Below are 27,784 nucleotides of genomic sequence, written 5' to 3' on the forward strand. Positions count from 1 at the left end.
TGCCATATTTCATGAAGCAAAACTAATTATATGAAATTGTAAATCAAAACTAGATCCACATCCAAACACGCAATCCGGCTCTGATAGCAATTGTAGGAGCAATTGCATCTGCAGAAGCGTTTTAGACCATTGCGGTTTGGATGTATAGGATCCTCATTGTTTACAATTACCTCTTATAACGCAGATATGAGATGATGCTCCACAAACTAGAGTCCTTTGCGTCACAACACGAACTCACGAACTTATCTCCTCAGCGCCGCAGTACGAATAATCTCCTTGAAGCTGGACTGTGGTAGATCTTCCAGACTATGTCTCAAGGGAAAATGATAAGTGTGTGGGCACTTTCTCTCAGGGAGATGACCTTACTTCAGCCTCTGCAACCACCAAGTGAAGACTAGGGAGGCTAATGACTATACATGTAGAATATATGTGGATTCCAAGAAACCCTAACTCTAAGCAGAATGTATAATAACCCTAATTAAATGATGTTTCAATTAGAGGGTTATGATGAGGACCTTATATTCATAAATGAAATGAGGATGAAATTCTAATAGTTTTTTTTTTTTTTGTGTAAATAAAGAGGGGCTAAGCCCCAGAAACAGAAAGAAATTACAAATCAGAAACTAACAAGCTAGACATATTTCTAGCATCAGCAACTATAAGTTCCATCAACTGAGGAGGAGGATCTTTAAAAATCTTGAAATGGAGATTATTAGTCTGCCCAGCTTTAGCTAACCAATGAGCACATTTGTTGTTTTCTCTCTTGGTATGAACAAGATGAATAGTCCAATCTGCTTTTAACCATAATCTCAATCTGCTAGTGAGTTGAGAGTCCCTAGGATCTTCATGCTGCTCCTTTAACATCTGGATGGCTTGGCTAGAATCACATTCTAGCTCTATTCTTTTTAATCCTGTTCCCCAAAGCAGTTCCAAACCTTTCAGTAACCCCCATAATTCTGCATCAAGAGAATTGCAGGAACCTAAATTACAATAGAAGCTTCCCAAAAAGGATCCATTGTGATCTCTTAATATACCACCACAACTAGCTTTTTTCATGCCACTAGAAGAAGCTCCATCACAATTCAACTTAACCCACCCTTGCTTGGGGGCTGTCCAAACGCTATCGTTGGAATCACCACGGTGCTGATAAATTCGGGCTTGCAGAATCTGTTGGACAAACATCCAAATTGAAGCCTGCGATTGCTCATCATGACAGAAATGATCTTCATGGATCTCCAAATTTCTCCACTTCCACAAAAACCAACAAGTAGTAAAGAAAATATCCCTCCAGTCCTTCACTTTATTGGAGGACCACATGTTATCGATATTTAAAGTCAACCAATCCTGCAAATTCGAATTCATAAAGGAATTGGGTATCGAACCTGTAAACCAAGATTGCCAAATTTTCCTAGCATGTCTACAATCACGAAGAACATGAATAATAGTTTTCTCATGATTTGGACAACTGGGACAGACATTTGAACCTCCGCTCCACTTACTGGTTCTGCTGCACACTGAAAGTTTAGCAAGCAAAGTCATCCACATAAACACTTTCACTCGTTCTGGTCCATTCCACGACCAAACTTTTTTCCATAAGCTAGTGTGAACATCTGCTGGGAAGTTCATAAGATTACAGTAAGCGACCTTAACCAAAGAAGTTGAGTGATGATTATTGATCCAAACTAATCTATCCTCCCCATTCCTTGGAATAAGCCTGAGATGATTTGTTACTGCATCAGCCAAATCTGACTCCAGAAATTGATGAACAACTTCAAGACGGAAACCATCATCCACCATGTAATCTGCAATTGATTTCTGACTCTCCTCCCACGGCACCTGATTGCTCGACAACTGCTGCAAATTTTCCTCCCATCCCAACCAGTTATCAGTCCAAAGCTTTACTTCAGAACCATCTGCTATTTTCCATCTAAGACCAGCAAGGAAATTACTCCAACATTTAGCAAGATCACGCCAAAGTTTAGAGTCATATGATTTTGCCTTTATACCTCTCCTTAAGTCTTGACCTCTACCATACTTGGCTACTAAAATCTTAACCCATAAATCATCTTTCTTAGTTAACACCTTCCACGCCAGTTTATGAATATAAGCTTCATTTTGGAGTCAAAGGTTAATTATTCCCAAACCACCTCTATCTTTGGGTTTATACATTTGATCCCAAGCTACTAAATGAGCCCGCCTTCTGCTATCCTGATCTCCCCAAATGAAAGCCCTTTGTATCTGCTCAATTTCATCACAAAACGTTACTGGTAAAAGACCATTCTGCATATGGAAAGAAGGGATTGCAGCAATGACCGATTTCACCAAAGTAACTCGACCAGCAAAAGAAAGACAATGGCTTTTCCAACCATCCAGTTTTGAACGTATCCTATCCTTGATAGCTCCATAGTCTGCTTTAATATATCTCCCTTGTTTAACAATAGAGCCTAAATATCTGCCAATACTAGAAGTCCGCTTAAAGCCCATTCTGTTGACAATCCTTGTAGCAACTTGAGTATCAGTATTCGGGGAAAAATAAATCAAAGATTTATTTGCACTAACACTTTGCCCCGACATCTCACAAAAGAGATTAATACAATCCATAATCACCTTAGCTTGCTCCATATCTGCTTCCGCAAAGAGAATGATATCATCTGCAAATAAAAGGTGGGTTACACTCGGCCCTCTTCTGCAGACTCTAATAGGCTTCCACGAACCCATAGTCACTTTTCCAGCGATCAAGTGGGAAAGCTTCTCAACACACAACACAAAAATATAAGGAGATATTGGATCCCCTTGACGAATTCCTCTCTGAGGAACTATGCAATCCGAAGCCACACCATTTATCAAGACCCTCGAACGATTAGAAGTTATAGAAGCCATTATAACACCAATCATCCAATCAGGAAACTGAACTTCAATAAGCACTTTATAGATAAAACTCCAACTGAGTTTATCATAAGCTTTTTCAAGGTCCAGTTTGATTGCCATTGTACCTTTCTTTCCTTTTACTCTCCCCATAGAATGAACCAGCTCCTTTGCTACTATAATATTATCCTGAAGCTGACGATTTGGCACGAAGCTAGCTTGGTAAGGAGAAACTAAATTCTTCATTGTAAGCTTAAGCCTATCCACAATGATCTTGCTCATACCCTTATAAATGACATTACACAAAGAAATAGGCCTGAATTGAGAAACATACATTGGCTTAGGAACTTTGGGGATCAAAGTGATCAGAGTACCGTTGACTTCCTCAATGCTGGAAGGGTTTTCTGCATAATACTTGATATCTCTCCAAATCTGTTCACCAATAAATTCCCAGTTCTTTTTGTAGAATGCCGTGGTATAGCCATCCTCCCCTGGAGCTTTTGAATCTTTCATAGAAAAGAAAGCTCGTCTGACTTCATCTTTTGAAATTGGAGCACCTAAGTTAACAGCAGTCTCATCGTCCACCTTTGGCCAAAGAGTCTGGACCCAAGGACGATCATGGTTTTCTTCAGAAAATAGTTTAGAGAAGTAAGCATTTATTACCCGTGCAATGTTGTGATCTTCTCTAATCAAGTTTCTAGCATCATCTTTCAACTCCAAGATCTTGCTCCTTCTACGTCTAACAATTATTTTCGTATGATAGTACTTTGTATTCCTATCTCCTTGAGCTATCCAAGTAGCACGAGACTTTTCAAACCACAAAAGTTCCTCCTGTTCTAAAACTTGTTCAAGTTCACCCCTTATCTTGCCTTCAATCTTTTCCAAATGGCTTTTATTCTGCTCAGAAATTGCCCTCTGGATACCTTCAAGCCTACCAATCAACCTGTTCTTCTTATGATGGATATTACCAAACACATCTTTATTCCACTGCTTAATAAGAGGAGTGAAATAACGAAGACTATCAACTGTTCTTTGATCCTGACGCCAGTTTTCCTTGATGAAATTGTTAAAAAATTGATGATCCAACCAAAAAGAATGAAAACGGAAAGGGCGTTCCACCCCATCAACTTTGCTTGGCTCTAAGGTAATAAGGATAGGATTATGGTCACTGTTAATACAAGGAAGCACTCGAACCTGGCCTTCATGAAACATCAACCTCCATTCAGCATTGCTACAAGCTCGATCTAAACGTTTAAAGACTCTATCTAAATGAAGAAATCTTGGTCCTCGCCATGTAAATTTAGAACCTATTCCTTCAAGATCAATCATCTTTATATCAGTTAGAAGAGAAGCAAATTTATTACATCTGCTAGTATCAACTGGAGCACCACCACGTTTCTCACTTGGAAAGGCAATTTCATTAAAATCACCTGCAATTAACCAAGGAACCGAGATATCTTCTGATAACTGAAGTAAATCATCCCAAAGTCTCTTCCGAATTTCTTCTCTAGGACTTGCATAGATAACAGTATAAAGAAAAGCTTGATGATCTGCCAATGTAACACGAACATGAATAAATTGATGGGTCTGTTTTAATGCTTGAACCTGACACCTATCATTATTCCATAGTAACCAAAGACCTCCCGTAAGTCCATGAGCATCCTCCACTATTGAATTATTAAAACCCAGCTTTTTTATTATCTGTTTTGCTTTTGAACCACTTACTCGAGGTTCAAGAATAGCTGCCACCTCAATCTTATGCCTTTGAACCATCATTTGAAACGTTGATTTGAAGCACTTTTTAGCCGCCCCGCGGCAATTCCATGTAACTAAAGACATTAATCATATCCATATTGAGGGTATTTTACACAGGTGAATTTTCATCTGTTATTTTTGACTGCTGACGCAGTAACATTCAGTAGAATAGCTTCAAGTGAGCAAATTATAGTTAGAGAGCTAATCTAACGATATAAACATCATGAATGAGGTTAGGATATGATTTGATGAAGATTGATACCCATATTTGGGTATTTTTGAAAAGTCACTTCTTTCGGGTATTTGGTACTACTGTAGAAGCAGCCGGTAGAATCCCGGAACGGAAAAAAGATGAAAAAATGGAAATAAAGTCCAATATATGCCTAACACATGTGTAACCGTCTATGGCTTGACCCTAGGGTTACACAAGGATGATATTATGATGCTATATTTAAGCTGTATGCCTGTATTATATGCTTTATATCTGACTTGTCATGCAGGAAGTGGGCTCAGGGGATTAGAGGATCCTCTATGAACCTTGAGCTTACTGAGATGTTGTTATCTCACCCCGTTTGGGGACATTATTTCAGGTACCCAGAGTTGTGGTGATGCTTCTAGGGGCAAAGCCCCCGCATTGGAGTAGTTGATGATGCAGCTGATTATTCTATATTATGTTTAGACTTCATGATGGCATGTAAATTTGTTAACATGCTTAATTATTGTTATTTGGAGATTATGTTATGTATTTATTTAGGCTTATGATTGTATCCTTATATAGAGCCATGGATTATTTACTGATGTTTTTATATTTTAGAATTAATATAGACTTGATGTATGCATTTAGTTAATTTGGGCATGGAGCCTTATTATTTGTATTGACGCGAGAGGGGATCGCAGTCCGTGTGGGACTTGCGAGCTGTCTGTTTAAATTATTATATTTATCAAGTCAACTGTATGTGTGGGACCCATGTTTCCAGTATCCGAAATACAGCCGTTATGCTATCCGTGAGACTCCGTCAGGAATGACTCTTGATGTTATATCCGGATGGTCAATGGCCACTAATACTGGCTAATGGGATTAACGAGTAGATGTATGTTTTAGATTTACGCTTTCGCAGTATCTCACGTGAATGTTTTTAGAAAGGTTTTCATAAAATGTTTTGGAAAAAGTTTATTCATATTTTCGTTAGATGAGTTATTATTCTTTTAAAATAAAGTCTTTCGCTGTGTACGCGAAGTATCATAATAATATCAACCGGAGTACTACGGGGTGTTACAGAATGAGCTTTAGGTTTCTTGGGCTCTTCTTACACACTAGGTCCTATTGGGCTTTAGTGAAAGAGCAAAACCCAACACATTTCCCCTTTTATGATGAGATGTATTATTTTTGCAGCACTTACTTGATAATATTAAAAGGTTTTAATATTTCTATAGTGAATGTAGATAAGTTATTTATATTCACTCCCAAAACGATGTCATTTTAGGTTGAAAGATTACAAAATTATAATGAGAAAGACTATTATAACCATGAAATAAATTATAAATACAAAAATACTTTAATTTCTGCCTTAAAACAATGTCGTTTTGAATTTAATGTAGATAACTTTTCTACATTGCTGCAGAATAAATGAACCAATCCATCTTAAAACCACAATAATGTTTTTTGTTAATCATATATACCAAGTAAAAGTTTGCAATGCATGTGTAACATAATAATAGAAAATAAACCCTTTTTTGCCGCTAATCACTGCACGTGGCATCCACCTAACTCAAATAACCTCAAACAAAATGTCTTTATACCATTTGATTGAAGTTGAGATTCTAAATGATTTCACTAGTTAGCACCTATATATGGCCCTTGAGTCAGTGCCTCAAATGGCCATGATTGCGCATTTCTTGGGAAATATGGTTACACTTTAAGTAGGTTTATATTGGAACAAATTAAAGTCATGGTCCTCCAACCCACGAGTTCATACCTATTGACATAGCCTTGAGATACAAGACATGATACATAATTGTACATGTAATAGAGTGAACGAATCCCAATGGAGAATGTAAAGTTTGGCATGTTACTAAAGCAAGACAAAGGGGGCAAAGTGGCATACTAGAGGGAGATATCTAGGGATACGCTCCTAGGAATATTGTATATATATAATATTCCAATAACGATTGGTGTAACTAATATTTTAAGTGCAGAAGAACAACATTGCTCACTGCAGGCCTTGAAAATGTGAAAGACAGGGGAATAAAAGGAGTAAGATATGAAAAACAAAGGAGGAAGTGAGATGGGAAGTATTCATGTATTTTAGTTTTGTATTCAAATTGGATGATCTTTTACTTTTGTTTCTACCCCTTTTCCTTTTTAGTGCTAAAGTGGAAGGAGACTGATGAAGATGTATTTGAAAGGATTTACATTAAAGAGTGTGTTTCGACATGGAGGAATATAGAGCTGTACCAAATTAAAGAACAACACCATCCTTCTGCTAAAATTAAGCTTCAGACTTGTATTTATTTTGTATCGTTTTAAATGTAAATTAAATATCAATTTTGTCAATTAAGTGTAATGTTACTTTTCTGTTCTTCTCTGACTATTCTAACAGTGTTATACGTAAAAGTATTAAAAGGTTCAGTCAAAAATTATAAAAAAAAAACAAAAAAAAGACAAAGTTCCCAGTAAAGAAATTATAAATTTAAAGTTCTTTCATATCCGTACCAAAATATATATTTCTTTTTCTCTCTCTTATTTCCCCCACAAATAATCCTTAACAATAATATTTTTTTTTATTGTTAATTTCTTTTCCTGATAGTCTGTATAGGGATCATGTATGTATGTGTAAAGAACAATTCTGTTAAAATTGAGAAGAAAAAAATATTATGAAAGATATTTCTGACATTTTTTTTTTGGTTTAGTTCAGAAATTTCTTATGCTGCATCCATCTGTACTTCACGTACTAAGTTACCCAAAGTCTTATATATATTAAAATTCGAAAAAACTTGCTATTCCAATCGCAACCAGGGTCTCATATGATCAAGTTTGAAGTAATTTTAAAATGAAGATGACAGTAGAGTGTATTTGGAATGATAATTACTTATTATTTGAGAATACAATTTAGTGGGGTGTCTAATTTCAAAAACAACAAAATTAAAATGAATTACAATACAAAATAGGTAGAAGAAACAAAAGTTTACAACACAAAATAGAGAACAACAAGAGATTTTAAGCAAATTTGGTAACTACAAAATATCGGGTGGCAATCTAGAACTAATTCACCGAAGATCACTTTGACATTACAAGCTTCTTAACAACCTGCTCCATGGTAGGGCGAGAGCGTGGGCTTTCATTCAAGCAACCAATTGCTATCCTTGCAATCGATAATACATCTATCACAATAGGATTCACTGGATGAGGGAGACGTTGATCCAACTTATCCATCAACGATATATTATCAATTTTTGAGGCCACAACAATCCATGAAGAAGACATGACATCACTAGGGTGCTTTCCAAAAAGTATTTCCAATGCTAATACTCCAAAACTGTACACATCACATTTCTCATTTACTTCCATTGTGTATGCAAGTTCTGCACCAAATTAAAAGAGTTATCATGTACAAAATAGGAATCCAGAAACAAAATTGATATTTGTAGAAAATAATTAACTAGTTATTTGAACAAATGACTACCAAAGACAAACTACAAAAATCATTGTATCCTTAATTAGTTCACGAAGAGAGGGAATTAACCTGGAGCAGCATATCCAAAGGTGCCTGCAAATGAGGTCCAGTTGGTTGAATTAGGATTGAGGAGCTTAGCCGTTCCGAAGTCAGAGACATGAGCCACATATTCCAAATCCAAAAGAACATTCTTGCTTGATATATCTCGATGAACAATTGGAGGCAAGCAGTCATGATGCATATAGCATAAAGCATTAGCTACGTCTTTAACCACATTCACCCTCCTATTCCAATCAAATGCAATAGCTTGTTCATCATTTTTCAAAGTCATCTCCACACTACCCTTCTCCAAGAACTCATAAACCAGAAATGAGTATCGTGAATGAGAACAAAACCCATATAGCTTGACAATGTTACGATGTCGAATTTCTGTCAAAGCTTGGATCTCACTTGTGAAAGCTTTTACATTGGATATTTCTTCATTTGGTGCTGGATGGAGTTTCTTCACAGCAACAACTTGACCAGTGGGCAACTCTGCTTTGTAAACACTTGCATTCCCTCCAACCCCAATAAGATGTTTGTTGTCAAATTCTTCTGTAGCTTCAATAATGTTCTCATACACCATTTTTCCATCAAAACTCCATATTGCAAATAGATTTTGAGCTTGTGATTCTGCAGCTTGGTTTTCTTTTGTGCTTGAAGATCGGCAGAGATGATACAAGACTCCCATAACAAATATTACAACCAATAGAATGCCCAAAGTAAGGGGTAGAACTACCCATATGACTTTGTTAGTGTTATGATGAGATATGCCACTTGATGAAGGGCAAGGCTTCAAGCTAGAGATGTTACCACACAAGCCACTATTATTTCTCAAAGCTTCAATTGTAGCGTTATGAAAGGCAGGGATGTTTGGAAGTGGACCCTCTAATTGGTTATATGATATATCAACAGATGTCAAGCTAAACATGTCACCGAAGCTGGTGGGAATTATACCAGAAAGACTATTGTGTGAGAGATTCAATATTTCTATGTATTTCAGTTGTCCAAGCACTGCTGGTATTGTTCCACCCAAAAAATTTGCACTAAGATCAAGACTTCGAAGAACTTTTAATTGCCTAAACTCATCAGGAATATGTCCCTTAAAATTATTTTGGCTCAAATTTAAGTTCAACAACTTAGACAGCATTCCAAGTTGCTCTATGATGAAGCCACATAAATTATTCCCTGCAAGCTCCAAGGTATCAAGTTCGTGCAATGATGTTATTTGCATGGGAACATTTTGTGAAAGATGATTGTTGCTTATCAAGAGTTTGATCAATGATGTCAGTTTACCTAACTCATTCGGAATTTTTCCCATGAGATGGTTTGAAGATAAGTCAAGTACATGTAAGTTGATTGCCTTGCCTAGTTCTGGTGGTATGACACCAGATAAGTTATTGTTGGAGATCTTGAGGCTTGTGAGGCTATAGCATTTTCCCCAATTTGGTGAAAGGTGACCATAAAAATTATTGTCACTCAATTCGATGTAGTCCAATTTTGGATATACGCCAAAATCATCTGTTATATTTCCAGTCAGCTGGTTTTGTTGAAGTCGAACTCTTATTAGGCTGGAGCAATTTTTCAAACTCTTAGGAACGTAACCAGTAAAATGGTTATTGAAAGCAGAAAAATTTGCCAACTTTCCACTAACGCAAATGTTATGAGGCAAATGACCAATAAAATGATTATTATGTAACTGCAATTTTTCCAAATTAGTGAGCCTGTTCATTTCTATTGGGATGTTCCCACTGAGTTCATTTGAGCCTAAGGAGAATACTTTGACCTTTGTCAAATTTTCAAAAGTGAAATGAATTGGTCCCGAGAGTTTGTTGTCAACAAGATCAACTGATTCCAAATCAGCCAAATTACCAATTGATGGTGGTATTGGCCCAATGAGTTCATTTGAGTATAAATATAATACCTTGACCTTGGTCAAATTTCCAATAGTGGAAGGAATTGGTCCTGAGAGTTTATTTTCAAAAAGTTCAACTGATTCCAAATTAGCCAAATTACCAATTGACGGTGGTATTGGCCCAGTGAGATCATTTGAGAATAAATATAACACACTAACTTTTGTCAAATTTCCAATCATGAAAGGAATTGGTCCAGAGAGTTTGTTTATAGCAAGTTTAATTGTTTCTAAATTAAACAAGTTACCAATAGTGGAAGGAATTGGTCCTGAGAGTTTGTTTGTGTGAAAGCTAACAATCTCCAAATTAATCAAGTTACCAATTGATGATGGTATTGGCCCAGTAAGGTCATTTGAGAATAAATTTAAATCACTGACCTTTGTCAAATTTCCAATAGTGGAAGGAATTGGTCTAGAGAGTTTATTTTCAGAAAGGTCAATTGTCTCCAAATTAACCAAATTACCAATTGAGTGTGGTATTGGTCCAGTGAGATCATTTGAGAACAAATATAACACACTAAGTTTTGTCAAATTTCCAATAGTGGAAGGAATTGGTCCAGAGAGTTTGTTTGCAGCAAGTCCAACTAATTCTAAGTTAACCAAGTTACCAATAGTGGAAGGAATTGGTCCTGAGAGTTTGTTTGTGTGAAAGCTAACAGTCTCCAAATTAATCAAGTTACCAATTGAGGATGGTATTGACCCAATAAGTTCATTTGAGAAAAAATTTAACCAAGTGACCTTTGTCAAATTTCCAATAGCAGAAGGAATTGTTCCAGAGAGATTATTGTCACTGAGATCAAGATAGGAGAGTTTGGACAATACCCCAATTTGGGGTGGAATACTTCCATTCAAGGAGTTGAGACTTATATCTATAGTGAGGATGTTTGGAAGTAAAGTGAAGTTGAGACATCGAAGCATACCTCTTAATCCAATATTTGTAAGATTAATGCTGGAGACAGACCTGGACACGTCACACTCAATTCCGAGCCAATTATTGCAAGGACTATTTCCGGTCCATGAAGATAGCAAAGCTTGGCTTTGGTTGTGAAGGCTGGCTTTCCATTTCAACAAAGCATTTGCTTCTCTGGAATGTAGTGTGGCTGAAGCAGCGACAACATCAGGAGAAAAGGCCATTAACATTGCACAAAAACACATTACAAGAAGCCCCCAAAATGGTATGAGTTTCATGGACTGAATAGTTGGACAAATGAACATAGTGGCGGGTATCGGGTGAATTCTTAATCACTGTTTGTCTAATGCAATCAGAGAGTGATATGAAATTCGTGGGATCTTTGCAGATACTTATATGCAGAAAGTCACTCCCTCAAGAACCAAAGTCAAGAAAACTAGTCATGAAGTCTGTATAGGTTTATGTATCTACAGTTATTTATGCTGCGTTTGAAAAGGTTTTTTTTTTAAATATTTTTATGGAGCCAAAGTCTTGTCCCACTAAGAACCAATAGTGGAATACAACAAAGACCAAGCCTTATCCCACTAAATGGGACCAGCCACATGGATCAGTTGATGCTATTGAGGTCTGTCAAATACCAAAATTTCATTAAAATCATTTATCATAACGACTGGACTATGTTTTTATAATGATATCAATTCTAGTATTGTGTTATGGCCTTCAGCTCCATGTTCAGATCATTCCACAAAAGCTTAATCTGAGCAAATTCAAAATATTTGGCAAGTATACATACTATCATAAAGAGAAGTTCCATATTCTCTTTTTGGACTTGATATATTACATCATGCATATTCTTTTTTTTTTTTCTTATGATTTATGCGCACCATATTTTGCTCCTGGAAGTTGTTTTACAATCGACTTGTAATACCAAACAAAATGTTAAACAATGGTTTTAACAACATTGCCAAGATGCAATGAGTACGAGGAACAGTGGTAGAACCGGTTCAAATTTGAGCCCGGATCAAAAAATTATGTGTATTTATTTTTCTTAATTTTAGTTAGTTCATATCATAATATATTTAAATTATATTAAATACAGAACATCTAAGCAAGCAACACTAAGAAGAGTTATAATATTATTAAATATTTTTTAATTTTACTAAAAATAATTTATTTTTTTTATACAAGCAAAAATTAGACACATAACCTAATACAACTTACTCAAATCTTTCGTCAAAAATATTTTAGATTTTACATAGGGCCAAATTATAAATTGTAATCGGGTCAAATTACAATTTTAATCCGGGCCAAATTATAATTAATTATATAATTATATATAATAAGTACAATTTATTAAAATTTAACCTAGGTCGAGGCCACACCCACGATACATGTGGCTGCGCCACTGAAGTGAGGAAGTGCTTTCCTCTTTTAGGGTTAAATGTTCTGGATTTATGGAAACCATGGTGTTGTGGCATGCCATTATTATCCTATGTTGGTATGAACTTATTTGGTTTTGAAGGTGGCATTAATTTGTCTTGATTTTTGCAGGTAGTCCGTCTTAGATATGGCAGTAAAACAAACAGTTGCATTCAGGGCTATCCTAGTTAGAGGCATAGCAGCATTGCTACCAAAGTGAGTGCAATTGTGACTGCCATGACAGCAGCAGCAACTGCAGCTATTACAGGGTCAAAACATGATTCTCAACAGTCTCCAAACTAATTATCTATATCTTTATTTTGAAAGTTGCTGATCAATTTTGGACCTGATTTTGATCGAAATTTTTTGACAAATTCTGTGTACCTTTTTGTTGTCTTTCTACTTATTAAATATGTATTGATTGCGGAACAAGAGTCAATAATATGGAAGATATATTAGAGAACATCTACCATAGCTTATGGAAAGCTCCTTTTGTTTGCATCTACCACTGATAATGATGCTGAGATATATGTTGATTTGCATCTCCAGCTTCAGCCACACTACTAGATAAATCCTGAGATGAAATGGGCTTCATATATTAGCCAGATGAAATTTATGGATGTCTAAAATAACTTTTTTGTAAATACGTGCATAAAATAATCATGTAATTTACTACAAACTAGTACATTTATAATTTATGAAAGAATGTCGAAGTGTTGTAATCAATCAGTGTGACTTGATATAAACATTGTTGTTGCGCCAATTAAATGATTTTGGCAAGGGCAACTTGGTGATTTACTCTACTAGAACCCATTCGAGCATACAGAAGAGAGGATGACCCTGTGAAGGGTAATTTTTTTGTTTTGTTATCATACAGACAACCGATTGGCCAATATAATTGACCAAAACATAGCTTTACCAGAAAGCTAAATAACTAGTATATCTTGGAAATAACTGCATCACTATTAATACGTAACCAATACAAATGATGACAAAAGAGGCTTATTGTGCAATCCCTTTTCAAAACTTGCAAGAATACAAGACATCCATTTTAATTCATTCGGGTAAGGTAATTTATGATTTCTGCAGCATTAGCAACTGTTGCCCCTGTAATGGCGTCTATGGTAATCCTGTCTTTCCTATTGTCGCCGTATGCAGATACTAGAGCCTCTATTATTGCACCTCAAATCATGGCATTCTTCTGCAGTAAATTCTCTGCACCTCCAACTTGATCTCTCATTATTACAAAGTGAAGTGTATTTTTGTAAGAAAAATAAAATAGTCATTATCTTTGTAATGCCCAGCGCCTTCAAGAATCAACGATTTTTCATTGTGCTTTTTCCTCACTCGCACACTTCTTAGGAAAACTTCACAGAAGTTTACCCATTTCAGAATTGCTCCAAGTCAAGCACGCTTAACTATGGAGTTCTTCCGTTTCGGGCTACCGAAAAGGCTACCGAAAAGTAGATGCATATAGGTAGTACCAATTAATTCTTATAAGCTATCTCAAACTGTGCAGTCTCATACCTGCACAGTCTTTGGAATCTCTCTCGGGTGTCGATATTCGATTCATTCATGCATGTAACCCCTCGCCCGCTGTCAAGAGCCGCTCTTTGTCCGTGCCTCTTTGCAACGGCGATCACTCTCTGCCCTCGTCAGCGCTCAGGATGTTACATGCCCACCAGCTTTCGCCTGGTTCGTCTTCGAACCACACCGTATTGGAAGAGAGGCCCTGCTCTTGTACCACTTGTAACGTCTGGCCGCTTAGAGAATCAATGACTATCTCCACATACTAACATGAGACTTTTCAGTGTGCGAGAGAGGAAAAAGTACACTAAAAAATCTTGTGTTAGTATGTGGATATTGATTCTTGAAGCGGCCAGACATTACAATATTAATTAGAAACTCTAACGCACTAGCACTGTTAATGAGGGATTTGGATGGAAAAAAGCATAACGAGATAAATTATTAGAGTAGCATTAATTTGTTAGGATCCTGATTGTAACTATCACGGTTTGTTACCTTGTATATTAAAATAGATTAGCTTGATTTATGCTTTCTGTTCCTTAGTTTTAGCTGATTTCCTGATGTAAATAGATTAGCTTGATTTATGCTTTCTGTTCCTTAAGTTTAGCTGATTTCCTGATGTAAATAGATTAGCTTGATTTATGCTTTCTGTTCCTTAAGTTTAGCTGATTTCCTGATGTAACCAATTGTAAATCTTGGTCTATATAATAGACCCAATTTAATATATCATCAAGCTGCGAATGACAGCAACTTCTGTTATGGTATCAAGAGCTTGACGATCAACAAGCCTTCATTTTTTTTTTTTCATCATGACTTCCGCACCTAAAACCTTCAAGGTTTCTGATTTTACACCAGAAGTTCTACAACATCTCATGTCCTTGGCTGTCTCTTCTGCCCCTCCAGTTGATAAACTTACGGGTAAGATTTTACACCCATCTTGGATCATCGACAGTGGTGCATCCCAACACATGACGGGCACACTCTCCTATCTATCCAATGTGCATTCTATTTCTCCTTGTTCTGTGGGACTGCCGAATGGAGTTCATGATATTGCTACGCAATGTGGCAGCATTACTTTGGGCTCTTCTCTTCATCTCTCCAATGTTCTTTATGTCCCTTCGTTGGCTTGTAATTTGATTTCTGTATCTCAGCTTCTGCGCCAGTCTTGCTTGGCATTGTTTGTTAATTCTGTTTGTTTGATACAGGACCTAAAGCAGAAGAGGACGATTGGAACGGGTGTTGAACGAGAAGGGGTGTATATATTGTGTGCATCATCAGCTTTTGCTCATGTTGCCAGTACGTCAGATTCTGCAGCACTATGGCATCGTCGTCTAGGACATCCATCTTCCCGTTATTTATCTTTGTTACCTTTTATTTCCAATGCAAATAATTTGGCTCCTTGTGACGTTTGTTGTAAAGCCAAACAACCACGAAGTCCTTTTCCTATTAATAATAAACGTTGTTTACATCCTTTTGATTTACTTCACTGTGATATATGGGGGCCATATCATATGGCATCTACAACTGGTGCCCGCTATTTTTTAACTGTAGTCGATGATTTTAGTAGACATGTTTGGATTTTTTTGATGCGCAATAAAACTGAAACTTCCACATGTTTACTTCGGTTTCTCCACTTGGTTCGCACCCAATATGATGCATCTGTTAAGCGAATTCAGAGTGATAATGGGACTGAATTTTTGTCATCTGTAGTCCAAGAGGCTCTCTCATCCTACGGTATTCATCATCAATTATCATGCACTTACACCCCACAGCAAAATGGACGCGTTGAACGTCGTCATCGTCACATCCTCAACGTGGCTCGTGCTTTGCGTTTTGATGGTCACTTACCTATATCTCTTTGGGGAGAATGCATCTTGACCGCTGCTCACCTCATCAACAGGACACCGACTCCACTCCTTGGTGGTCAGTGTCCCTATGAAGTTTTGCATGGCACTCCACCAAAGTATGATCACTTACGGTTCTTTGGGAGTTTATGTTACACTACTGTTTTACCCAAACCACATGACAAGTTCGCTCCTCGCTCCCGTAAGTGTGTGTTTGTTGGCTACCCTTTCAACAAAAAAGGATGGAAGGTCATGGATATCTCCACTCATGAAATATTTGTTTCTCGTGATGTTTTATTTCATGAAACTATTTTTCCATTGGCTGCAACTTCATCTGCACCTTCTGTCCATGTACCGTCACCACAAGCTGTCTTCACCGATTATGATGTGGCACCTGTTACTGCTATTGATACTCCCACAGCGGAGCTTGATGACAGGGGGAGTTCGTCCTCCCCAGTTCCGGGTTCTATTACTTCATCCACGGATGTCCCTGGTTCACCGGTTCCGTTGACAGAACCCAACACTGCATCTGTGGCAGATATTCGTGAACAGCGTGCCAGACGTCCCCCATCTCATTTAAAGGATTATGTATGCAACACAATGACTACACCCTTTCCTCGTCTCTCCACTTCTCCAATCGACTCAGGTATTCAATATTCCATTGATCATTATGTTTCTAATGCATTATTTTCTTCGCACCATCAGATTTTTCTTGCCGCCGTGGATAGTAACCTGGAACCCAAATCATTTAAAGAGGCTATGCAATATCCTCATTGGCAGAAAGCCATGCAAGCCGAAATTGATGCATTGGAAGCCAATCATACTTGGCAAATTCAACCTCTCCCTTCTGGTAAGAAAGCTATTCCATGTAAGTGGGTGTACCGCATCAAGTACAATTCTGATGGAACCATTGAACGCTATAAAGCGCGTCTGGTTATTGCTGGGAACAATCAGATCGAAGGAGAAGATTACACTGAGACTTTTGCACCGGTGGCTAAAATGACAAGTGTGCGTACATTTTTATCTGTAGCTGTAGCTCGAAAATGGAGCATTTTTCAGCTGGATGTTCAAAATGCCTTTCTCCATGGCGATTTGGATGAAGAAGTCTTTATGCGTTTTCCTCCCGGTTTCTCCCAAACCAAGTCTGGTCACGCCTGTAAGCTTCAACGTTCACTTTATGGTCTCAAGCAATCCCCACGAAATTGGTTTGCTAAGCTTCGTAGTTCTCTCCTCAGTTTCGGCTTTGTTCAGTCTCGTGCTGATTATACGTTGTTCACTTACTCGACTGGTTCCCATTATGTTGCTATACTTGTCTATGTAGATGATATTTTGTTGGCAGGTAGTGATCCTTCTCTCTGTGACCGTGTCAAAGCTCATTTACAAACCTGGTTTAAAATCAAAGATCTTGGTCCCCTCAAGTATTTTCTTGGCATTGAATTTGCTCGAAGCAAGACCGGTTTGTTTCTTACTCAACGCAAATTTGCTTTGGATATTCTTAAGGAATGTGGACTTCAAAGTTGTAAACCGGTTGCTTATCCTATGGATCCCAATCACAAGCTTGCTCTTGCTGAAGGACCTCCGTTTGATGATCCTAAACGTTATAGACGTATTGTTGGCCGTCTTGTATATCTCACGATTACACGACCAGAACTTAGTTATGCAGTTCACACACTTTCTCAGTTTTTGCAGCATCCTATGCAGATACATTACGATGCGGCTATTCGTGTTCTTCGGTACATTAAGTCCAATCCTGGCCAAGGACTCCTTCTTCGATCTGACAGTGATCTTCTTCTTCGTGCCTATTGTGATTCGGATTGGGCTAGTTGTCCCTTGACTCGAAAATCAGTCACTGGTTATTTTGTTACTCTTGGACATTCTCCTATTTCTTGGAAAACCAAGAAGCAAAACACAATATCCCGCTCCTCTGCTGAAGCTGAATACCGTGCCATGGCAGCTGCGACTTCTGAGCTTATTTGGTTAAAGTCTTTTCTCAGCTCTCTTGATATTCCTCATGCAGCCCCTATGCAACTGTTTTGTGACAGTCAGTCTGCTATTCATATTGCTTCTAATCCAGTGTTCCATGAGCGTACCAAGCATATCGAGTTAGATTGCCATTTTGTTCGGGACTATCTTCTCAGCAAGACTATTTCTACTCAACATATCCCCACTAGTTCTCAACCCGCAGATATTATGACCAAAGCACTTGGATCCAAACAATTCGATTTTTTGACTTCCAAGTTGGGCATCTCCTCCCTCCATGCTCCACCTTGAGGGGGAGTATTAGAGTAGCATTAATTTGTTAGGATCCTGATTGTAACTATCACGGTTTGTTACCTTGTATATTAAAATAGATTAGCTTGATTTATGCTTTCTGTTCCTTAGTTTTAGCTGATTTCCTGATGTAAATAGATTAGCTTGATTTATGCTTTCTGTTCCTTAAGTTTAGCTGATTTCCTGATGTAAATAGATTAGCTTGATTTATGCTTTCTGTTCCTTAAGTTTAGCTGATTTCCTGATGTAACCAATTGTAAATCTTGGTCTATATAATAGACCCAATTTAATATATCATCAAGCTGCGAATGACAGCAACTTCTGTTATAAATGATAAAAAAAAATTCATAGGGTGATAAGCAATTCAAAGGAAAACCACATGGGCGTACGTATTTGAACTTTTTCCAAAAATTTATGGTGTTTTTTCAAATATACTTGTGAATATGAATTAATGAAATGTAAAATCTATCTATATAAGGCCAAAGCTTATTAGGCCCTCTCTATGATTTGAACTTCGTAACAAGATCAATGTCGATGTTACGTTAGGCTTAAATCACTGTGACTGCACCTGTATATATATATAAGCTTTTTTTTATTCCAAGAATGTCTACGTATACATATTTAGCTATAGTTATACATAAATGTTACAAAACAAAAAGTATATAACTCTCTTCTTATTTTAAACGCTTCTAATAATATTTAAGAGATACTCAAAAACTTCACATGGAATACATAGAAGAGTGGATAATGATGTATATATAAGCATCAAGTGTTGATTACTTGGACAACTTGTAGCTTTATCTGTAGTTTAGATTATCAATTGTGTGTCACAAAATAACATCGTAGCAATAACTACTTTTAAAGTATGTTGCTGCCCTACTTCAGCTAATGGAGGTTTTAGGCTTGAACTAATGGCTACTTGAGTTGAATGATAGCCATTCATACATAACAATACTTTCGAGTCAATTTTTTATATATCTATCGGTTCATCGATTATCCAGTTAGTCGGATTCGAGCACTATCGAATCTATTATAGGAGGCGGTTCTTCCAAGATAATTTTCTCTCGAGATTTCTAATTAAGGAGAACAAGCTTTTTACCACATAAACCAATTGTTATTGGTGTTGTAATTCTTCTCCAAATGATTTTAAAAGCACGCTCTAGTGTACACTAACTTGATTATGGTTAAGCATTTAAATAAGGGGGAAAATGTGATACTGTAAGTATCATATGGAATAAATGAGGACTAAATAATGATATAGTAAAGTTTTCTTGATAGTTAGTTAACATCTACGTCTATTAGTTGAATTGACTTCTACCACTCAAACTTTATTATTTTTTAGTTGTTTTATTAGAAAAACTTATTATTCAATCCCCAACAAAATAATTCAACCCTATTAAAAACTAAATTAAAAACTAAATTAAAATTTATCTCTTTATGTACTATGTAAGATTTTTATTTCACTTGTTATGCTAATAATGAAATTATGTTCTGCTAATTCTATTAGTATAAATAAAATTGAAATATATTACTCAATTTTTTTGGTTCATTAAAACTTGCAAAAATAGGAATAAAAGAATAGGCTTAATAAATAAATTAAAAATTATAATTAACGAACATTATATTAATGTATATTTTTATTTTTATCTATTTAAGGTCAATATAATATATGCATTTTTATATTTATTAAAAATTAACTATGCACTTTTGATTGATATTTTTTTAAAAACATAAAAAATATAGAATATTTAAATTAGAAACGTTAAGAACATGAAAAGTCCAGAAAAATGTAAATGAGAGACATAAAAAGTTAATAAAAAAAAATAAATAAAGTGATAAATTAAAAGAAATTTAAAAAGAAAATTACAAAAAAAAATGTCATATAAAATTCTGAAAAATAAATAAATAAAACTTTTATATTATGTACATAGATAGATAGATTGCATAGTAAATTGTCTTTGAAAGTATTTACCAAACAAAAAAAAAAAAATTGTCTTCGAAAGTTGAGCATTACACTATGTCCTCGTGACTGATTAGTAGAGATGCATGTTCATATGCCTTGTTTTGCTTTTGAATTTGACTGAAAACTCATTATTTATAACTAATTAAGCCTAATATCCTAGACTAGAGTATGATTATATGTGCCTTCACTGGGGCTATAAATTAGCTCACCTTTCTTACCAAATCATACATTGTTTTGAATTTGATAACTACAATATATCTTGCCAATCAATAGAATAGTACACATGATTGTTAAAATCTCGATTTATCATTATGATTTTACCTTTTTATAATTTTTTTTCATCAAACGATTTTACTAATATTCCAAACACTTTTACATTTTTACGATTTTTTTACATTACAATTTTACATTTTATGATTTTTTAATCCTCTCTCAACTTTTACTTAAGATCTCAATTGTAACAACATTGCAGATATATGTCACCATCAAATCCATAGATTCCACAAATCTTTGCGTAGGTCATTATAATCAATAATGTTGTCTTAGTATACGTTTGGATAATTATTGTCCATAATAACAAATCATTTGCACACACACAAACACACCAGTGGCATAGCCACACTGTGGCTAGATGGGGCCTGGGTCCCTGCTGATTTTTAAAAAAAATTATTATTATATATAATTTTATAAGTAATTATTATTTGGCCCCGTCTAAAGTTAAAATTTGGCCTCATCTATACTCTCTTTCTTAGCTAATAGCCTAACACATTCTGAGTGGAGTTGGAAACCCCAATAGTGTCTTCGTATTTGCTTACTATTCTTTCAAAGTTAGAAACCCTAATGGTATTTGTTCTTAAATTAGTGCTTTTTTATTCTGAAATTTTTCTAGTTTTCCCCGTGATTGATTTTATTTTATGAAGATATGCTTGTTAGAGTGAAGTGCCTTTGAGTGTTTTGGTCTTTCATGTTTCCTTAAATATTTGAATCGTCTTTATGACTTTATACACTTTCTCTTGATAAATTATGAAATTATGCAGCATCTCGATGGCTTTTTAGATAAGTATGCTAGAATTTATGGTAAATTTTTTTCCTAATAGATTTGTGTAATTACGATAAATGTTTTAATAATTTGATGTGTCAAATTTTTTTGGCCCGGCTAAAATAAAGTCTTGGCTCCGTCACTGAAACACACAAAGTTATACTACACTAATAATATATATATATATATATATATATATATATATATATATATATATATATATATATTTCATTTTTTTGACAAGAAAACAAAATATAAACTGACTGTACAAACACATGCCTAAATGTGGGAAAACGAAAAGAAAAAGAAATGGAAAGGAAGAAACTAAAGGAAAATCTGATACAAAAGGACAATCTAATTTAGGATCCTTTACCCCACAAACATATACATCATATATAAATCAGAGACTTTTTTGGTTTAATCGATAGCTTCAATATATCTTGCTAATCAATAGAATTGTGTAGATATAGACGCGCGTAAGCGCTTACGTCTATATTAATAGATTCCACTAACCTTCGCCCAGGTCATATATATAAATCAGAGGCTCTTTTTGTTTTTATGGATAAAAAAACCAATGCAGAATGATAGACTACTTTAAACAAAGCCTCCATCTTGGACCCAATATGTCTCTGGAAATTCTTTGTCATTTTAACATTTCCCCCCCTTATGATGGGATGCATTATTTTTGCAGCATTTACTTGATAATGTTAAAACCACAATAATGCTTTTTGTTAATCATATATACCCAAAAAAAAAAAAATTCAATGAATGTGTAACATAATAATAGAAAGTAAACCCTCTTTTCTTGCCGCTAATCACTCCACATGGCATCCATCTAACTCAAATAACCTCAAACAAATTGTCTTTATACCATTTGATTGAAGTTGGAGATTCTAAATGATAGCATTAATTAGCACCTATATATGGCCCTTGAGGCAGTGCCTAAATGACCATGATTGCGCATTTGTTGGGAAATATGGTTACATTGAAGTAGGTTTATATATTGGAACAAATTAAAGTCATGGTCCTCCAACCCACTTCATACCTATCATAACCTTGAAATACAAGAGATGATACATAATTCTACATGCCATAGAGTGAAGGAATTCCAATGGAGAATGTAAAGTTTGGCATGTTACAAGCTCCGTTTGTATGGGATTCTAAATAAATGACTTTTTATTATTTGAATTTTTTATAATGAATTTTTTTAAAAGTTAAAGTTATTTTATGTTTGGATGAACCACATAAAAAGTACTTTTAAATAATACGGTTATTTGGATGTTAAAATTGATAAGCACTTTTTATATATATATAATTACTAAATATGTGATAGCAGTGGTGATAGTCTATGAAGCACCGACACTTCAAAAACTTCGACGTGTCGTGTCCGACACTTCGACACTTCCTGACACTCTAATACGCATTGTAGAGACTCAAAAAAAGGTTCAAAGGTTGCGTTGTGTTGCGTTTTTAGTTCCAACTATTAGATTCGTTGGATTACGATTACCATTTTATTGAGTTTAATATAAATATTTCAGATATCTTATGTCTCTTTACAAAATTGATGGATATTATAAGTTTAACTTCATTTTTTGTTAAAGTATTGAGTATTAAATATAATATACATTACATAAATTAAAAATAATATTTAATATCAAAACGTGTCCTAACGTGTCGAAATCTAACATTTTTAAAACTAACGTGTTGGAGTGTCATGTCGTATCGTGTCTCATGTCCCGTGTCAGTATTGATGCTACATAGGTGATAGTATCATAGAGCAGTTTGAATGGGGTTAGGATAAAATTGGATTTGTAACAAAATTTAATTTTTACTTCTTTTTTTTAGAATCAACAAATCTTGACTTTTAAAAAAAGTATTATTTTAACTTTTATTTTAAATTCTACATTTTCTAAAAATTGCTATCCAACATATAAAATCAGTGTTATTAAAACCGGACCGATCCGGTCGGGTCTACTCGGGAACCGGTAAACCGATCATATAACCGGTCTGGTTGAAGCAGCGGACCGACCATGCATCAAAACCGGTGCGACCCGATCCGACCCGGCTGGTTTTCATAAAAACCGGTGACTCGGCTCGGTCCAAAAAAAAAGAATTCTAAATATTTTTTTAAAAAAAAATATCATAATGGACATATTTGAGTATTTTTTTGCTTATTGACTTACATAAGTTATGTACCTATAACACTAATATTATCTCAATTATGTATTATGCAGAAAATTTTGAATTAATTTATTATTAGAGATGCCATTTTCTGAACCTAAAGCCCCGTATCACGATCATTATATTTTTGTTTGATCTTTTATTAGATAATAATATGTGATTTATTATTTTTTATATTAAAATATTTGAAATTTTTATACATTTTTTTAGATATTTGAGTATGTTTATAATTTTTAATATAAATTATAAATTTGCATATAATCACCTGGTCATGCTGTTAAACCAGTGACCCATTGGTTGAACCAGTGACCCAGTACTTCGACCAGGTCAATGACCGAGCCGGTTTTAATAACATATGATAAAATTCTTCAAAAAGAAAAAAAAATTAGAAAAAAAAACTTTATAAAAAACCATTCAAACGCACACTAAAGCAAGGGAAAGGGGGAAAAGTGTAGAATATCCCAATAAAATATTCCAATAACTATTAGTGTAGCTATTATTTTAAGTGTAGAAGAACAACATTGCTCACTGCAGGCCTTGAAAATGTGAAAGAGAGAGGAATAAAAGGAGTAAGATAAGATAAACAAAGGAGGAAGTGAGATGGGAAGTATACATATATTTTAGTTTTGTATTCAAATTGCACGAAAATAATCAGTGAAATTGTTTTCAAAAGTTGAAAAGACAGGAAAAAGAAAAGATGATCTTTTACTTTTGTTTCTGCCCCTTTTCCTTTTTATGGATAAAGTGGAAGGAGACATGATGAAGATTTTTTTTTTCTTTAGAATTAGCCCAACCTTAATTATTTTTGGAGGTAAGTTGGCTTCTACTGATATTCTCACAAACTTTGACTCTTGTAGTCGGCTATGAGACTAATTCAGAATGCGAGGCGGGTCAAAAGATAAAGATATTTAAACCTCTCGCAAAGATGGCATATGAGAATTGATCCGAGGCTCTCTTTTTTTTCTACTTATTCAACTCTTTTACTACCAACTGAGCTACCCTCATTTGGTAGATACAGATGAAACGAAGATGTAGTTGAAAGGATTTACATTACATTAAAGGATGTGCTTCCATATGGAAGAATATATTGTTGTACCATATTAAAGAACAACACCATCCTTCTGCTAAAATTAAGCTTCAAACTTTTGTTTATTTTGTATCATATATAATGTAAACTAAATTTCAATTTTGTCAATTTAGTATAATGTTACTTGTGTAATTACTTACAGCCAAAAAAAAAAAGGAAGAAACTTTCTCATTATATATATGACTCTGCATACATCACCCGGGTGAACTTTCTCATTAGTTATCCTTTTCCAAAACCATGGTCAATATATGGATATAACTTTCTTACTCATTGGTTCTTTTTCTTTTGTTTGATACATGTTATGTAGGTTTTTGTGGACTATGCAATTGCAAACCAACACGGAAAGTCACGGTCCTAGAACGGAGAAGTTATTGGGATGAGCCAATTCGGATTGTTGTTCAAATTCCCAAAGCATTAAGACATCATTTCAAGTCAAGATTGAGTTGCTCGCAATAGCTTATTAAGTTAAACGCTATGTTTGTTGAGTATAGGGAGATTGACTAATACAGTCAACTCGGTATGGTTAAAAGTTTTGAGATTAACCATGGACCATCAATTATTGAATACATAGATGAAAGAATCAGGTTTAAATCATTGAATGAAATTTGTACCCAAAAGAAAAACATTAATTAAAAAACAAGTCATCTATAACACACCGTGTGCACCCGGTGTAATAACATACATATGATAATAAGTGCAACATATTTTTATAATTAAACACAGAAGCTCTTTCATAAATCACTAGTTAGACCTAGTATAAAAACATGATTAACTTTCTCCTTTTTCTTATGTATTGCAATTATTATCGCCTCTTTGATCAAAATGAAATGGACGACATTTCGTTTGTATTTTAGATCACTGGGAATAATTCCCTCCAAGATAATTTCTACTCGGTTAACAGTTTAATATAATCTAAGCATGAACATATTGTCTGGCCATCCATGGCCTAGGCTATCTCATAATCCTCAGGTCTCCAAAACAATGTCCATGATGTTACTTACATTATTACATCAAACCAACAAAAGAGATATAATTAGGTAAGTAGCATAATCCTATACATACAGCACTGTCAGCATGCATTTACGACCAACAAGGCATAGACATCTCCTATATTCTCCAAGAGAATACATGGCATATACATCTGAAAGGAATAACATCATATCATGTACAAAATTAAATGACATGTAAATCTCATGTCAGATAATATCTCTCCTCTAGCCTCTTTCTGTGCGATGCCCAAGCACCATCAGCTACTATACCTGAAATGTAAGTCCCCAAATAGTGTGTGATCACCTATCTCAGTAAACTAGGGGTCCTTGGAGAGCACTGTACCACCCTGTGTGCACCCGGTGTACTAAACATATAATGGTAATAAGCGCAGCTAAATAAATGCGGAAGCTAAATTTTTCCAATTATGAACATTACCAAATTAACCAAGCGGATTTACTTAATTTTTTTCAAAAGCCGCCTGTATGTAAATTGCAATAAATAACTACACTGAATAACCTCATATCATAAATAATGTATCAAGTCATGGAACTACAACACGTAGACCAGACCTGTCCTGATACAATAATACAACTCGAGTCTGAATACCCATAGCTTATACCAATGTGGCATGGACAACCCCCATGCTCACCAAATGAAACAACGTAGTCATTAGGTCTCAAGTACAATAGCCATATAATAACATGGCATAATCATATCCTAACATAACAGCATGCAACATATCATAAGCTCAACTCCAGCCTCCTACCACCAAAGGTCTCAACCTCAAGAACACTTGTACCTGAAATATGCCCCACACGGTGTGAGATTTCTAACAAGAAACCTCAGTAAGACAAAGGTGTAAGCAATTTAATCAGTAATTCATGATTCATGTTCAACAGTAATCAGTCAAGAACATGACATAGGATCTTTAGAATTCATGAGTTTCACATAAACATACCTTTGTCCATAATTGCGGAAGATCTTTAACAGTAGAATGTTTTCTCTAAGCCTTAACCCTTTCACCGTTCTTGTATCTTCTTTGATAGGGATATGATACAACTTTTCTAGGCAGACTCAGAAGGACGTTTGTTTTCTATCAGATACCCTTATATGAAAACTGACCATATAAACTATTATATAACTGGCCTATCACAGTTATTTCTAATTAACTTCCCTTAATGCGAAACATCAAAACGTCAATTACCATTAATGCGAGACGTTACCATAATGCAAAACGTTAAAACATCAATTATCATTAATGTGAAACGTCAATTACCATAAAGCCTCTTTTATTATTAATTAAACCAATTGACACACGTTACACATGAGACACAACTAGTTTTACATTCTCCCACTTGGCTCATGTCATAAGGTGTCCCTTCATGATTTAATTAACATTCACTATAATGCGCATTTACTAGGCTAAAGGTTCCATACATTGACGTCATCATAATTCATTATTAGAAATAAAATCAACATGAGTCATGGCGGTTGTATGCTATCAAGTCGGCATAGTCCCTTCCATGTACTACTATATTGACTCTTCTTCCTAACATGATACTTTAATAGGAAGTACACATTACGTCCAACAATAATGTCTTCATTATGGACCACAAATGTTTTCAATATCATCACGTATACTTGCATGCATACATAAATTGAAAACAAGACAATAACAGAAACATATATCCATCAATGAGCTCAGAGTGTCAGCACTTAATACATAACAATAATTATCATCATTCATTAGCTGACTTAATGCCCATTCTACATACATGACCATAAATGTCTTGGGCGGTAATCCCTTCGTCAAGGGATCAGCTATCATAAGATCGGTGCTAATATGCTTTATAGACACTCTATGTTTCTGAACCTCTTCTTTAACGGCAAAGTACTTTAATTCCATATGTTTAGTACCTTTGGAATATTTGTCGTTTTTAGAAAAGAAGACAGCTGCAGAATTATCACAATAAATTTTCAGCGGCTTTTCAATATTGTCGACCAATCCAAGCCCTGAAATAAAGTTCTGTAGCCATTTAGCCTGAACCGTGGCTTCAAAGCATGCCACAAATTCAGCTTCCATAGTGGACGCAGCTATTACAGTCTGCTTCGCACTTTTCCATCATATAGCTCATTCAGCTAAAAGATACAGGTAACCACATGTAGACTTTCTTGTGTCTACGCATCCTGCAAAATCTGAATCTGTGTATCCAATCACTTCAAGGTTGTTAGACCTTCTATAAGTAAGCATGTGACCTTTAGTTCCTTGCAAATATCTCAGAACTTTCTTTGCAGCTTTCCAATGATC

At 35.3% G+C, this 27,784-nt stretch overlaps 1 protein-coding gene across 1 annotated transcript; it reads right to left on the reverse strand.

The window, feature by feature from the left end:
* Nucleotides 1-7,897: 7,897 nt before the first annotated feature.
* Nucleotides 7,898-11,460, reverse strand: LOC133316456 (probable leucine-rich repeat receptor-like protein kinase At1g35710). The gene is made up of 2 exons (XM_061518205.1): nt 8,364-11,460; nt 7,898-8,202 (listed from the first exon to the last, which is right to left on the reverse strand). Exons 1-2 carry the CDS (start codon nt 11,458-11,460, stop codon nt 7,898-7,900), a joined length of 3,402 nt encoding a protein of 1,133 aa, XP_061374189.1.
* Between the last annotated feature and the right edge of the window lie 16,324 nt (nt 11,461-27,784).

Source organism: Gastrolobium bilobum, unplaced genomic scaffold (genome assembly GCF_033153095.1).
Source record: "Gastrolobium bilobum isolate Gb01-03AN ecotype WA unplaced genomic scaffold, APGP_CSIRO_Gbil_v1 utg1738, whole genome shotgun sequence".
NCBI classification, from domain to species: Eukaryota; Viridiplantae; Streptophyta; class Magnoliopsida; order Fabales; family Fabaceae; genus Gastrolobium; species Gastrolobium bilobum.